Source organism: Aphelocoma coerulescens, chromosome 9, assembly GCF_041296385.1.
Source record: "Aphelocoma coerulescens isolate FSJ_1873_10779 chromosome 9, UR_Acoe_1.0, whole genome shotgun sequence".
NCBI classification, from domain to species: Eukaryota; Metazoa; Chordata; class Aves; order Passeriformes; family Corvidae; genus Aphelocoma; species Aphelocoma coerulescens.
Genome location: NC_091023.1, coordinates 22,576,716 through 22,592,683, shown reverse-complemented (window position 1 = coordinate 22,592,683; position 15,968 = coordinate 22,576,716). Strand labels below are relative to the sequence as shown.

Below are 15,968 nucleotides of genomic sequence, written 5' to 3'. Positions count from 1 at the left end.
CCGGCGGCCCTTCCCGCGCCCGCCCACTCGCGCGCGCTGGCCACGCCCCGGCGCCGGCGGGGAGCGGGGGAGCGCCGGGCGCTGCGGAGGCGCCGCTCGTCCGCCGCCAGGCGGTGCCGCGCGCCGCCTCCTCCCCACAGCCCACACCCCGCGCCGCCATCTTGCGTGGCTGAGGCGGCCGCGGGTGTGTCAGGGCCGGTTGGCTACGGCGGTGGGAGTTACACGAATGTGGGGGGAAATTGTGCGTCCCCAGAATGTCCCCAAAGCCGTGTGAGCCGTGCATGACTGTACACGCAAAGCTCCCTTTGTCTGCCTCGTGTGCCCCCTCTCAGAGTAATCAGAAACGAGCGTTTTGAAAGCATTGTAATCAGCCAAAAGGGACGGAGATGGCTGAGATCCATACCGAGAGCTTCTGTTTGATATTCTATTAATAGTGGAATTATTACTACTGGAATACTGTGTCCAGCTCTGTGGTCTCCAACATAGGAAACACAGGGATCTGTTGGAGCAGATGCAGGGGAGGAACATGAAGATGATCCTCTCTAAAGAAAATCAGAAAGTTCAGCCTGGAGAAGGGAGACCTTGCTGCAGTATTTTCACTTATAAAGGAGAGTTATGTGAGAGATAGAGACTTTTTACCAGGGCTTATTGTGACAGGACAAGGGCCAAGGCTTTCAAACTGAGAAGAGGGTAGGTTTGGAAAAACCGTGTTCAGAAAAAATGTGGATGCCCCATCTTTGGAAGTGTTCCAGGCCAGGGTGGATGGCATTTAGAGCAATCTGATCTAGTGAAAGATGTCTGTGCCCATGGCAGGGATTTGGAGCAGATGATCTTTAAAGAGGTTTTCCAATCCTAAGTGTTCTAGACTATGGCACAGCCCTCATCCTATCCAACAACATTCCCTGCACTGCCTCAGGAGAGGTCTGTGGCCATGGAAGCCTCACCATGGGATCCTGAGCAAAACGAGGCCAAAGGACTGTTTTTACTAAATCCTTCCTAGGCAGATGTTGTAATACTTCGAGATCTTTGAACAAATTCACCTGGAGCGTTCCTGTGGAGCTGCTGGTGGATGTGCCCCAGCTCTGCAGGTTGCCCTGCAGATCACCTACAAACACAACAAAAACAGGAAAATGCAGAGGCAGCAGTGTCAGCACCTGCCTCAGCTATCACCACCACAGGGTGCTGTGTGCTGTCCTACGTTTTTTGCCCTGAGACCCTGAGTTTGTCATCTGTGCTCTAATGGGGTAGCTACACAAGTCACTTTTAACATCACATTTTTAAATGCTTCATCATGAGATGTTTTATTTAATCTGTGTTAACTTTTGTGATCTATTTGCCTGTGGTCCCCCTGTTGTTGTTACACAGATCCCACTCCAAATTGTATAGCCAAGGAGTTAAATTTAGCTCTTATTTACATGGGGCCACTTTATGAGGTCACAGCATCGCGTCTTTCTCCTTTACTTGGGCTTTCCTTGGATGCTGCCTCACCCAGCCCGCTATGGAGATGATAACACTTTATATCCTGCCCATTTTACTGCTGTCTCAGTTGATAAGCAGAATCTGGGGCATCCTGTTAAGTGTTTTAACATGTGCAGTGTGTGTTTGTTTACCTGCACGTGTGTGACAAGTTGCACATGCTCTAGGGCTTTTTATCTTCTAATAAATACTTCGTGAGAAAACGACCAACTGCTCTGAACCCAAACTGCAGCAGCCTGGGGCTAAGCACTACTGATATTTTTTTTTTTTTCTCAAGTATCAGTTGATAAATTTGGCTGATTTTCCACAATTAACAGATTCATTTTGAATTACTTGAGAGATCTTATGGGCTAAATCAAGTCTTTTTACTGAAGTGCAGCTGTAGATGATATTTATTTTTTCAGACACAAATATTCCAAGATAGCCTTTATTTGAGAGTCAATAAAAAATACTGGAAATCCAATCCATCAGTCATTACCTGTAGGAAGCCTTCCTTTGTCTGGATGAACATTTATTTTCTAAAGTGTGTTTCTTGATAGTATTAATGTAATTATCCCACTTTTCTACACAATTTCTGTTCTTTTCTACAAGAACAGCAATTGGGTTCAAAGCATATTTGTAAATAAAATACCATGGTCTTTCACATTTAAAGGCATTTTCTTTCCAGTGTTGCACAGCTGGATCACACACACACCTTTTCTCTCAAGTAGGCTCAGGATGTTATCGAGCTTTGCTTCTCCTATCTGTGTCTTTAAGAAGTGAAGAGGGATTAGAAAACTTTTGGAAGATTTAAACTTAGTGAGTTGTGTGTGTTCTCAGTTATGTTCTGGAGAAGTGTCCGATGCCCTAAAGCTCCTCATCAAAGCCCAGCCTTGAGAATATGCATTTCAGCCAGTGCTGGGGGAAACATCCCGCCTTGTTTCCAGAAACATCCCACCTTGTTTCCAGCCGGCCCACTGGAAGGCAGGAGGTGGTGTTTACACCTCTGGGCCATGGGGTCAGGCCACACGATTAGAAATACCAGGCCATGAGCAGACTGGTGTAAACAGCCCTGTTCCAGCCTGAGCAGTGTCTCTGTTTCAGCTGCTGAGCTGACTTTCCTGGGATCCTGCCGTGTCCTGACTGTTGGGGTGAGGGTTCACAGCAGCTTGTGTGCGCAGCCTTGAGCAGGAGGACGTGAGAGGGGCTGTGAATCAGGACAATGCCACGCTCAGCAGGACTTCAGAGTTCCTATGTAGGTGTATCTGTGTGGCAGGAATGGGGTCAGGGACCCTCTGCAGTGACCTTGCCACAGGCACCCACTCTGCTGTCACTGCTGTTCACTGTCAGCTTCCTGTGCCGAGCCCATGTCCGAATCAGGGAATCACCCTGGGCACACACTGGGGATCAGAGGCAAGTGGTGACAGTGCAGTGACACTGTGAGCTGGTGGGAACCACTGTAATTGTAACTTCCCCACAGGGAAAGCACAAAGTAACTCCAGCTGTTCCCTCCTCCTGGGGCTGCAACTGTGCTGGAGCGGTGATATCCCACCCACGACCCGCAGGGACCTGATGCTTTTCAGAGTCACAGAGCCGCTCTCTCTCCTGAACAGAGTGCAGGGAGGCAAAACCGCAGGACATTACCCAAGCCTCGGGTCTGGAGTTGTATCTACAGCCTGTAAAATTTAAGGACTGCTGATCTACAGCCAGGATTTATTGCTCTAGTGCTGGGGAGGAGATTCTTTTCAGCACAGCTACTCGGGCTGTGCCTCTGGGTAAAATCTGCAAGTGTTGCTTCAGGATTTAGTGAAACACTTGAGCACGGTTACCTTAAATTTAATCTGATGCTTACACATTCTGCTGGATCCAGCCCTGATGTCCTGCCTTGAAATTCCTCAGCTCCCATAGATTCCAGTGAAAGATAAGCACACTGAACACCTCAGAAAATTCTTCATACCTCAAAGACTTTGTCCTTGTATATGTAGTACTTGGGTTAGCTTCATCATTATCAGTGGTTTGACTCCAGAGATAGAGGGTAGTGCTTCTCAGTGATGAAAAACAAGTTGAAGTGAGGCAGAAAAACCTGTGATAAATTAGTGTGGAGAGCATTAATGGAGTCAGATGTCCTGAGTTTATTGAATTAGGGAAGTCAAACTAATTTTAAAATTAAGCCTAGAGAGTGGGAGACTAGATACAGTTGGCACAACAAAAAAGTCTTAATGGCTGTCATCTCAGCACATTAGGAAAACACTGTCAAAGCTCTTGCTGACAAGATGCTTTCTCGGGGATTATTAATTATATTGCATTATTAGCCAGGCATGGTATGAGAACATATTTAACACGTTAACTAAAATGCAACAACCATTTAGCTAATAAGTTTGACTTGCTCTTTTAAATTTTCTTAATGATTAGCAACTTAGTAGAACTGTAATGGTGAGAGATAAAAATAATGATTCAACAAGCCGTGTCTCAAGGACAAGTTTTAACTGGAACTTGCATGTGGCAAGGATAGATAAAGTGTACAGTCTTAATTATCAGGACAAGACAAAAGTAAACATATCGTCAGATTTAACTAACTCTAATGACCCTGTCCTGTGCTGGCATATGGTTAAAGTGCTCTTGTGATAGTTCAGCCCAGCTTGATCCTTCCACTGCAGCCATGGGGAGGACAAAGGGTCAGCAGTGCCTCACTCTAAGAAAACTCCCTTACCTTCCACATGGCAGCTGCTGCAAGGAAACACAGCCTGACAGTCCATTTTCCTTAGGTGCCTCTGAACCCCTAGGCAGCACTTCCAGGAAGTTCAGCGCTGTAGCCATGGGCAGTGTTAATGCTGTGGGCTGTGTTAAACTGAATTATGTGCTGCATTACAATAATTGGATCAGGCTTTCTATTGTCATTCACCAGTGACACAGGAAAACAAGGACTGACTGCGCAGTGTTGATAATAAGGCCCCTCACTGCTGAGTTGCCAGCAGAGTCACTGATGCCCCGCAGACAATAGGACAAAACTTAGCAGAAGTTTAGGAAATAGTTTTGTACCCCCTGTATGATCACAGGGAACTCAGCCTGCCTGGGCCCTCAGAGCAGCAGCAAATCTGCTTTGAACCTCACCTCTCCCCAAATGCTCCTCCTGCCTCTTGTGCCTAGAGAGGCCCCAGCACCAGGTTTTAGGCTGCACCAGCACCATGCAAGCAGAGGTGCTTCACAGTGGGGTGGAGTGGGCAGCAGGGTCAGCTGGGGCCAGACAGCAGCACCCCTCCAGTCAGGGTTCATCCTGGCCCAGAGCCAGCTCCTGCTGCCTCCAACCCCACAGTCTCACCTCTGGACCACCCTCTTCAAAGGGATTTAGCTGAGGGCTTACACATCTTTTACCACCTATGGAGCAAATGTGTCCTGCTAGGAAAACAGCTCCCATCTGGCATTGGATGTATGTCTGAGATGTACAGACGGGGGAAAAACAGCAGCGCAAGCCAACACATGCCATAGATATTGTTCATCTTTTATCTAACAGACCTAGATAACAATGCTGATAGCAAGAATTCTTTTTTCTCCTTTTTGTACATTCAGACAATCCATTATAATATTTATGGCAGTAAACACTGTGGAGAGCTTCTGAGTCTGCCTTGCCCATTGGTCTCACCTGGGGAGACCTGTGTGCAGCACACAGATGGACAGCCCGACACAGACCTGTGCCCCAGCTCTGCTGCTCTCTTCTCAGCCCCAGCCTGGTTCCAGCAGCCCTGCATGCTCCATGTCAGACCCGGGTCACCCACCACTGCAGCACATGACAGCAGTGACCCAGTTCTCCTCTAGTTAAATCCCAGCAGTTGCTCCAGCAAAGCCTTTGGTGCAATCTTACTGCTTCAGTGCACACACTGTGGCCAGACATTTTTCCCAGTGGACCTCGTGGCTGCACTTCCCATCACTTGGAAGTGATGAGAATTTGCTGTAGGGACTTAATACCAAGACAGTAAAGTCTACAAAGGAAAAATGTTCACGGAAAGGAGCATAAACTTCCCCTAAAACCAAACCCATAGCAGCAGCATGATCCTCCTCAGCCCTTCTGTGATGTGCTTTTCATTATGCTTGATCCTCTGTTACATTTTGGCCACTGCTTCACCAGCAGCCATGGTGAGCACACAGTGACCAAGCAATGCTGGTGTTTCATCTCTAAATAAATAATGGGTTTCTACCCTGAGAAAGCTGCTAGAAAGTAACCTAGTATCACAACAAGTAATATGCAAATCTTAAAAGTCAAGCAGAGAGCAGGCTTTTACAATGGTTCCAACTATCTCCCCAAAAAAGGAAGAAAAATCCCTGGAGTTTGATTCTGCCACATAAAAGTGTCTCATAAAGAAGCAAAAGGAGCACAGACAAGGCTATGGAAACAGCACGACCTCCTGCTTGCACATGATCTTGGCTGAAGCACACCCAGCCAGCAAGATGCTAAGTGATGCAAAGTGGGAGTTGGGTAAGTGGCACCTTCCAGTTAACCTTTCAATACCTATTTCTTCTTTGGGTCATCATTAATTGTTGCTTTATGGGCAGCCTGAGCCCTTGGCTGGACCTGGAGCCTGTGGGTCTTGAGCACTGCATGAAAGGAAGGGAAGGAAGTTGCAGATGGGGACGGAGGTGCCCTGGCAATGGTCACACCATGGAAGGGGTGGCAGCAGGACTCCAGTCTCCTCACGTGGAGACCAGGAGTGCCCAGGCCTCTTGTGTGGTCAGTGTTGTGCTGTGCCTTGTGCTGAAGCAGCGAGAAGGGAGAGAGGAGAGGCTTCCTGGGAGGAAAGAGGGAGCTAAGTAGTCTGGCTGAATTGTAAGGAAAATACCCATCAGCCCAGCCACAGTTTCTAAGACTCTCCAAAAAATACTGTGACTGAGAAATCTGTATGAGATCAGACAGAATTTCCATAATGCACAGATAGCAAAGCAAGGGAGGATCATCCCAACCAGTTCAGGTGGGATCCACCATCTTCCGCTGCAGAAGCAAGAGTGAGGGGGAGTTTTCTCCACCTGTTCTCCTTAGCACCTGGGGTGATCAGTGCTGTGTGCTGGTGATACAACTGCACTAGCAATTGGTTTCTCAAGGCACCAGGTCTCTCAGCAGAATGAAGCAGAGAGCAGGGGATAAAAAAGTGAAAACATGACACTGCAGCATCAGCCAGCCCCCCTTTCCTTCATCTCAGCTAAGAGATGGCCCTGCTCAGTGCCATCTGGTAAGCTCATTGTCCCAATGGGCTCTTCCAGTAGGGCATGGAGACACACATGTAACATACTCCTCTGGTCCTTTCCCTGGCCCTTCCTGCATCCCAGTTGTCCCAAGTGTCTTAGAGTAGAAGGCCAAGTTAGCACCTGTGGCTGGGAGGTGTGAACCACAGCAGCCAGAAGGAATCCAATGGATGGGTCCTCCTGGTCTGCCAGCTGCAAGATTTTTGTGAAATGAGACTTTTGCCCAACGTTCCTGAAGGAGATCCATGCTCAGTCCCTCCTTTCTGGGTGCTTGGGATGTCTATGCCTCCTCGCTGCGTCGCAGGTCTTGCAGCTCAGTCATGGCTTTGGCCGAGAGCTTCTTGCGGCGGAACACGGCTGCGATCTCCTCAAAGGACTTTCCTTTCGTCTCTGGTACTTTGAAGTACGCAAACAGAAAGAAGACGAGGAGCAGACCCGCGAAGATCGCAAACACGTATGGTCCGCACAGATCCTGCAGTGGGAAAGTGGGAACAGGAGAGACCATCATCAGCACCACAGGGATGGCTTCCCCTTCCTACTCCCAGTGGCTGCAGTGCCCAGCCAGTCTAGGGGATGGAAATCTGGGAGGCACATTCACATCCTGATGGGCTGCTTCATGAGCCAAGCAGTGGGGTCATGCCAGTTGTTTATTTGTATGGTTTAAGGGATTTCTTACCGCTATGTACTGGAAACACATTCCCACGATGAAGTTGCAGGCCCAGTTGCAGAAGCCAGCGACAGCAATGGCGGCAGGGCGTGGGCCTTGGCTGAACAGTTCAGCTACAATAAACCAGGGAATGGGCCCAGGCCCCACTTCGAAGAAGATGACGAAGAGGAAGATCGCAACCATGCTGACATAGCTCATCCAGGCAAACTGGCTCTGCAAGAGGTTGATGTTATAGTCCCAACACAACTCTCATTAATTATCACTAATTACCTTATGTAGGCTTCTTTTTCAGAAATTTCTTTTTATTCAGACAAAGGGGGACTGGACATGAATAATTAAGGTTTTAAACTCTTGTGCCAGGTGCTGGCTGGGCATGTAGTACCAGCATTGCTGCCTGGAGGAGTTCACAGCCATCAGTTCAGCTGTTACTTTGAGCCCTCTCCTTGCCTGCAGCTCAGCAAAATGAGGCAGAATGGCACCCTTTAATAACCAGGGTGTTCAGCAAAGGAGGCCACCCTTTACTTGCTTTTTCATCTGGACAGGTGCTTGCACCAGTGGTTTGGACTGATTTTGATGGGATCTTCTCTTGTTTTCAAAGCAAGGGGGAAAAAATGGAGAGAAATCCTTACCAGGAGCACAAGCCCAACTGTCATGGCCACAGCGCTGACTAACATGCCCATCAAACCAGCCAGGAACAGGGACCGCCTGCCTGCCTTCTCCACCAGCAGGACCTGTAGAAACACATACAGCAGCTCAGTGTCCAGCACCACCACTCTCAGGATCAGGGCCATTAGCAGTAACCAACCTGTTACCACTGCCACACTGCTCTTTTGCTCTTTTAGCTCCAGTGGTAGAGATTTATGGGCTGGTTTCCAAGCATCAGAAACTCTGCTGGCAGCTGCTGGGAAGCCAGACTGAGCAGTCACCCTGCCAAGGGCAAGGCAAAGGCACATACACTCAGAGCCCATGTATTTCCAAGCTCTCAGGACTTCCCACCGCTCCTACACATGAATTGCTGACTGTGGACTTTCTCTCCCTTTTCTTTTTTTACTTCCAGTAACTAAAAACTTACTAGGTCTGCATTAGTTTGAAATCAGCCTTCAAAATGTAGCATGATTCAGGTCACATCACGGGCCATTGCACCTTGCCTGTCCTAGGGCAGGGATACTTGTGTAGCAGCTGCAGTCAGGATTTTTCCTCCAATCACTGCCAGACTCCTTTTGCTTCCCTGGTAGTCACAAGGCTTAGTTTTCTCCTCAGCTCCTCTTGGTGGATTCCAGTCATCTCACACAGCTTTTGACAGATACCTAAGTCTGTACCAGGCACCTCACCGGGTGGGGAGCTGTAGGTCCCTCCAGAGGACAGTGCAGCTAGCCTGGCCTAACCATGCAGCAGCCTCTGAGGCTGCCTGCTCTTTCCCCTCTGCTTGAAAGGACACCTCTGGCCAGCAGCTCCACCTTTCCTGCCATTACAGCCATGATTTACACTTCCCAGAGACCGTCTCGTTTGCTGGAGGCAGTTCATGTGCTGACACGTAAAGTTGTAGAGGAAGAGTCTCTGCTCCCTTCTCCCCATGCCAAGGTCCACCCAGCTGTCAGTGCTTCTGCCTTTTGATTTGGGTCTGTCATTTATTGACAAAAGCAGGTAATTTTTAAGTGCTCGTGGACAAAAGAAGCAAAGAGCAAATGCCCAAGGCTGCAAGTAACACAGCCCTGGGATGGGGACTGAACTGCAGGACACCCTCCATGCCGAAGAAAGGCTTCTTCCAGCTGCACATCTCTGTGCCTCATTTCACATTAAATATCACATTTTCTCCTCAGTATGGGGCCTGTGATGGACTTTAAAGCAGGTTCACGCCAAGACTTCCTATCTCATAGGTGCTGGGTTGGAAGGGTCCTTAAAGATCATCCAGTTTCAACCCCCTGCCATGGGCAGGGACACCTTCCACAAGACCAGGTTGCTCCAAGCCCCGTCTAACCTGGCCTTAGACAATTCAGGGATGGGGCATCCACAACCTCTCTGAGAAACATGTGCCAGTGCCTCACCACCTTCACAGACAAGAATTTCTTTCTAATATCTAATCAAAACCTGCTCTCTCAGTTTAAAATGATTCTTCCTTGTCCTAAATCTCTTGGAGCTGTGTATTTCTGTCTTGCAGCCAATCCTGCATCATGTTGGTGAAAGTCCTTTATTCCCTAAATCTCTTGAGAGATAATAGGGAAATAGGCTTGGCATTTCCTGATCTTATATTAATGGCCACATTATAAAACTAATTGCCAGCTGATAGGAATTGTATTAATCCTCTCAGGAGAGAGATAAACAAAGGGAAGGTCTGCGGAAACAGAACCATCCTTTTATTGCTGCAGAGCCCTGTGAGATAGGATGAGGATAGGTGCTGGATTACTTTTATTACTGTGGAACAGCCTTTGGGTATCACTTGTGCAGGTGCTGTGTACATACAGAAAACAGTTTGAAAGATAACAGGAAACAGCAGACTGTGAGCTGGTGACTTCTCCATTACAGCCCCCATCCCGTGCCTGCTCCCTGAGGGAATAGGACCTGCACAATTGCAGTCCCAAGGGCAACTTTTATTTGGGGGGGGGAAATGCAGAGTTTTCAGAGCTTCCTTGAACACAGTGGTGCAGTTTCTACTCACGAGGCATTTAGCAGTGCTGATTGATAGCAACATGCTCTATGTCAGGACTTGAATTTTCAAATGAAACTTGTCCAGGGAATGATTTTTCCCTGTAAGGTGTTCAGGGTCAGTCCTGCAACACTGCAAATCCCAGCTCTGGGATAAAATCATATTTCAAAACCACATTGTAGCTTCTGTCCAGCAGGCAGAAATATTTACTTACAGAGATAACAGTGAAGACCGTGTTCACCACTCCAACACCGATGGTTGCATAAACTGGTTGTTCAACCCCAGCTCTCTCAAAAATGTTTGTGGAGTAGTAAAAGATCTATCAAAATACATCAAGATGAAGGATTAGGCAATAGGGCTGGTGAAACTTTTTGTTCTCATGAGGGAACAGTTGCGTTTGCTTGGCTGAGATGTGGTGTAATTTAATTATGAATAATTTTTCAACTTTTAACTGCTTGTTATAATAATTAAAGCTGAAAATTTCAAAGGAGCCTGAGGGAGTTAAAAATCCTGTAGAAATTCCCCTCTTGAGCTACTGCATTTGCACATTAAAATCTGTTTTCTTCTATGTAGTCCATGTTTAATCTTAAAATCCAGATTGCCAGCACTGAGCACTGAAGACAAATATCTTAATATGACCAAGTTTTACATGAATTTTAAAATATTGTCATTGCAATGACTCCCATTTCTTCCTTCTCTCCAAGAATAAGATGATTCCTTTTGGGTGAAAGCTAAGGGCAGGAGGTAAACGGGTGGCTGACCCAGTGGCTGATGGATATGTTGGGCGTGGCCTGGAGCCAGCTGGGCTGGGCATCCCTGTGTGTTACTTAATGCTTCTGGGTGTCAAGTGGTGATGTCTGGTATTCCAGGAGGTGATGCAAAAGTTGTTTAGCTAAAAATGGCTACAAAATAGTGATTCTGGCGTGAGCATGATGTCATTTAAGAGAGCAAACTGCTGATAAACTCCAGTAGGTGGAGGGTCATGGGAGGGCTCAGCATGGGCCTGCTGTGCCAGCTGGTTTTGTGCTGGACTCCCTCCTACTCTTCCCTCCTGCCCTCCCACAGCCAGCTTTGCAAGGAGTGAGTAGCCCATTGCAGCCATGGGAAAGCCTTCTTTCATCCCTGCAGGACTTGGATGGAGCCAGAGCTGCCTTTTCATGCTCAACATGGATTTCTTGAAAGACAAACATTTTGGGGAGACTCACCGCATTGATTCCTGAGAACTGCTGGGATATTTGCACCATCAGTGCCACGATGACAGCCTGCCTGTACCTGGAAGAGGTGAAAAGCTGTCTTATGGAGACTTTCTTCTCACTAGCAGCCTCTTGCTTTTCCTTTTCCATCTCTTCAATCTCTTTCATTGGATCACAGTTTCCTCGAAGCCTTTTCAAATCTTAGGTAAACAAAAGATTGACATTTTATTTTCAATGGTAGGTAAGGTGTAAGTAAGGACAAGAATTTCTTTAGGCAAAACCTAAGGTAATCCAACCACATGGACTGCTGTGCCCTCTTGCTCTGTGGGTTCCTGTGGCACATCCAAGGTATCCAGGGTGGGTCTGCTTGGTCACGGGAAGCAGCACATTAGCTTTGCAACTGCCCTGAGACATCACTCTCAAGCCTCATCCCTCAGCAGTGCTGCTTGGTCCCATGCAAACGTCTCCATAGTTTTTGATCCAGAGCTAGTTTGTACGTCAGCAGCTCAGAGCATGAGATGGAGCAACCACAGTCACATGGGAGTCCTCAGCTGGGCTTTTCCTTCTGTGTTTAATGCTATCTACAGTATAAAAACAACTCTACACAAGCCCAGAATATATTTCTTACTTTTTTTAGCTTCCTCCACCTTCCCCAGTTTGATGTAAAGGTATCGGGGGCTCTCAGGGCACAGTAAGAGCAGGAAGAACTGCAGCAGGGCAGCCACGCCAGACAGACCAAGGAGCAGGGGCCACATCTCATCATTGCCCAGGAGAAAGTCTAGTCCAAGGACCTGGAATAATTGAGGCGTAATTGAATGGATCATTTTGCACCATAAGAAAAGAAAGCGATTGACCACTATGACATTTTGAAGTGACAAGCTGGAGAAAAACTAGAAGCAAATACCAGCTCTTTTTCTGGATGTGTTTGTTTTCTGTACATTTTTGTGCCCACCTGTTGTGTATCTGGGACTTGTGCCATGGTGGGCAGTGCTGATGGGGACTTTGGGCTACTTCCCTGCTTCCCTGAAGAAGCCATTTTTGAGAACCTGATTACCAGGGGTCTCATGCTCAGGATCCAGCCTGATGTTGATGAGATGCTGAGAAAACTTCCTCAGGGAGAGGAGAAATTGTTTGCAGAAGTATTTTTTATTTCTTGAGAAGTTGTCTTTGTTAAGACACCTCTTACCTAAGGCAGGGGTTTAACCCCATTAGAGCAGATTGTTTTGCATACTCCTTCAGTTTTGGGGTAGAATGGTGAACAACACCCCATTATATCACTGGGTCTTCCTAATCTCTGAAACACTCTCTCTGGATGTGTGTGTTTTCCTTCTTACCTGGCTGAAGAGGATACCTGTGACGATAGCGAGCTGGTGCAGCGTCCCCAGCGCTCCTCGAAGGGCCGTGGGAGAGACCTCGCTGACATACATGGGCACAAGTCCGGAGGAGAGCCCTGCACCGAGCACACACGGGCATCACCACTTCTAGACACAGCTCAGCAACCAGCAGAAACCACTTCCCAAATGGGAAAGGAGGATGGAGCCTGTATGCTGCAGCCCACACCCCACCAAGCCCCTCACACCTGGCTGGGACCCACCTGCACCTTGGAAAGGTCACAGCTCAAAACTGGGAAGCCTTTTTACTTGAATACACACATCATAGCACAGAGCAGGGATTGTCTGCTGGGAGAAGTTACCACAGGGCAAGGAGCTTTCCTAAAACTTGCCTTGAAACCTCAGAGTGGAGTATTGTATTTGCATACTAGTAACAGTGATAAAGAGCTGTTATTTCTAAGCTAATTCTAATGGAATTCCATATTATTTGCTGGCTACCGTATCCTCTCTGTGCACAGTGCTCCTGTGCTCTCTGTCTAGGGAACCTGTTAACCAGCCTGGCTAATGATGTCCTCTTACAGCAGCCACCAGCAAACCCCAGCCTTGAGATACAGAGCAACCTGCTCCTTTCTAGGATATGTAAAATGAACATGTGATAGAGCCAACCCAAATACTTCTGGGAAAGATCCTGGATCGAGAAGGGCAGACACAGGGAGAAGAGGGAAACTCCCATCTTTGAAACCCCTTCTGAACTAAAAAAAGGATTAAAAATACAGGAAACTCTGAACTGCAGCCCTGGAGCCTGATGCCAAGGAGCTGCTTTCAGTGGCTGACCCAGCCTGGACTCACCACAGTACAGCCCCGTGACCGCTCTGCCGGAGATGATGAGGATGTGGGATGGCCCAAATTTTGCCAGCCCCATGAGGAGGTTCCCAGCGATGGAAAGGACGTTCACCACCAGCATGGCTTTCACCCTGCAAGGCAGCAGCAGCACAGCTCCTCTGGCACCTCGTTCAGCCAAAGCAGCCTTTGCAACACACAAGAGGAGCTATGAAGTGATTTAATCAGCACTATAGGGGAAAAACAATTATTGTAGGCACTGCAAAGTATGGGGCCAGGGTGCAATCAGAGTAGTTAAAATGGTATTATAAATTATACTATACATCCTGTGCAAATGCCATTCAGATGTCCTCCTCTTCCTTTTGCCATGGAAAGAAAAGGGGGAGTTCAGAAGTTGATCAAGGCTGCTCATCAGCTGCTGTCTGAAATGCTCAAGTTGCAATAAAATGTCTGATTTGTAACTGAGGATTTTAATTGGCCCAACCTCTGTGATGGTTAAAACAGTGTTTTGGAAGTTGGAGGGTTTTTTTCCTTTTTTTCCTAAATTGGGGAAAATAACACAAATTGTATTTCTACAGGGAGGAAATGGTTCTATGGGAAAAATCAATCAGAAGGGTTTGGGCTGTGGCACAGAGTCACAGCACACACGAGCCTCTCACCTCCCGAGCCGGTCGCCGATCCAGCCCACAGTGAAGGAGGAAACCATGCCGCCGATGGCAAACACGGACACAGACAGGGACCAGTACATGGTGAGGATGTGTGGGGAGGTAGCAAGATCCTCACTGATGTCAGTCAGGGGTGGGAGTGTGCCCTCTGTTCCTGCCTGGAGGAACGTGCCATCCTCCCCAGAGGCATTGGTGGCATATCTGTCTGGGGGGACGATGCCCAGCACGCGCCCGTAGTGCGCTTCTATCACCTGTGACAGGCAAAGATGAAAAACGCCATCAGCTCAGATCTATAACCACCCCAACCCCTGTTTTGGATTTTTTTATGCCTCAGGAGAAACTTTTCATTGCAGGCTCTGCAGGGGTGAAATCTTGGGGTTCCACCCAGCTCCACAACACCCAGACCCCAGCGGGGAGGGACCGCCAGAGCATTCCCCCTCCCAGGGCTGGGCTGAGCTTGGTGTCCGGACTTGGCACTGCATTTGGTGGGGGGAGTGCAGTCCCTTGGCCTGGGTACAGGGACTGTGTTTCAGTGGAGACAGCTCCATTATGTGCAGAGGCCCACTCCTTTTCCTGGGGAAGTGCCAGTGGAGGGTCCCGGCTGTGTTCTCACCCCGCTGCCTTGTCGTGGGGGCTTTGTTCTGTGGGAGAGACTGCCTGGGAAGGGACAGAGCCCTCCTGAGGGCTTCTGCAAGGCACAAACTGGCCCTGGCTGCCCTGAAGCCGTAGTTCCTTGGCCATGCAAAGCTTGAGGGGCTCAACTTACCTTCTGGGGGGCGTTAATGACCCCCAGGCTGTAGCCGTACTGGAAGAAGCCCAACACCGCGGTGAAGACCGAGAGGACCAATGTTCCTGTGAGGTGCTGGGGCAGGAAGCACAGAACAACCTCATCATACGGTCCTGGCAGTGCCCAAAAGTGGGAGAGGGCTGCATCCCATCCCTGTCCCAAGGGACCCTGCTGCCCAGCTGGCTGGGACAGTGGCACCCAGGGGTGCTGCTGCAGCAGCACGGGTGGTTAGCTCTCCCCAAAGGAGAAGGAAAGCCCCTGGGGACAGGCAAGATCAGGCCCCCAGGGCAGAGAGGTGTTGCCCCACAATGACAGTCCAGCTCTCCCTGCTGCACTGACCATCCTGGCCCTGGAGCTCACAGGAGCCAGAGCTCTGCCTGGCACAGCAGTGCAAGAAGCAGCAGTAGTAGCAGTATGTCATGCACCATCCCCACCCCTGGAGCACAACAGCTGGGAAAAAAACACCAAAAGGGTGTTTTTCAGCAGCACTGTTTCAAGCATTTTTTCCTCCCATCACAGTTAAAGTTACTCAGTGAGCCAACGGAGCTCTTAAAAATAAAAAATAATCCCTTGGCCCTTTTTCCCTTTTGCCCCTGCGCACAGTTAATTAGTGGAAGGGATTTTTTTCTGGTTGGTTTTGCTTTTGCAAGGGATTGCTCAGTGCTGCACTCCTGCAGAAATTCTAGTCATTTCACTAGAAAGCCTAGTGCAAAAATGCCAGCAAGCCATGATTACCTTCTCTGTCTGCATTTTCCTTCTCTCATCCACCTCGCAGCTCCTCCGCCCTCCTCCTGGGAACAGTCACTGTCCTGGGCTGCAGAGCTGGGTAGGGGCTTGGGCAGGGAGGGAAGGACAGCAGAGCTGGGATGGAGGCAGGAAAACAGGCTGGTGCTTGGAGAGATGGGACTATATCAGCTCTGGAGTTAATGAGAAACCCAAGTCTTCCACGCATTATTTGGCCACCACTCAGCTCAAAGCAGCCACCACCAATCCCCGTGTTTGGGACACACATGAAACAATGGGAGACCTGCAAAGACATAGAGTAGATCTGGAAAATTCAAATGATCCAGCTTGCAGGGCTGGTTTGGGGCCGTCCCTCAGCTGAACCGTTGGAAACGTGACATACCAGGGGCTTGAAAACACGCTAGAGCCTG

At 48.7% G+C, this 15,968-nt stretch overlaps 1 protein-coding gene across 1 annotated transcript; it reads right to left on the bottom strand.

Annotated features, from left to right (window-relative positions):
• Nucleotides 1–4,938: 4,938 nt before the first annotated feature.
• On the bottom strand, nucleotides 4,939–15,710 carry SLC2A2 (solute carrier family 2 member 2). Its single transcript, XM_069024806.1, has 11 exons — nucleotides 15,550–15,710; nucleotides 14,794–14,889; nucleotides 14,022–14,278; nucleotides 13,372–13,496; nucleotides 12,526–12,641; nucleotides 11,820–11,982; nucleotides 11,204–11,391; nucleotides 10,213–10,317; nucleotides 7,984–8,085; nucleotides 7,364–7,567; nucleotides 4,939–7,159 (listed from the first exon to the last, which is right to left on the bottom strand). Exons 1-11 carry the CDS (start codon nucleotides 15,562–15,564, stop codon nucleotides 6,968–6,970), a joined length of 1,563 nt encoding a protein of 520 aa, XP_068880907.1. The 5' UTR covers nucleotides 15,565–15,710; the 3' UTR covers nucleotides 4,939–6,967.
• Between the last annotated feature and the right edge of the window lie 258 nt (nucleotides 15,711–15,968).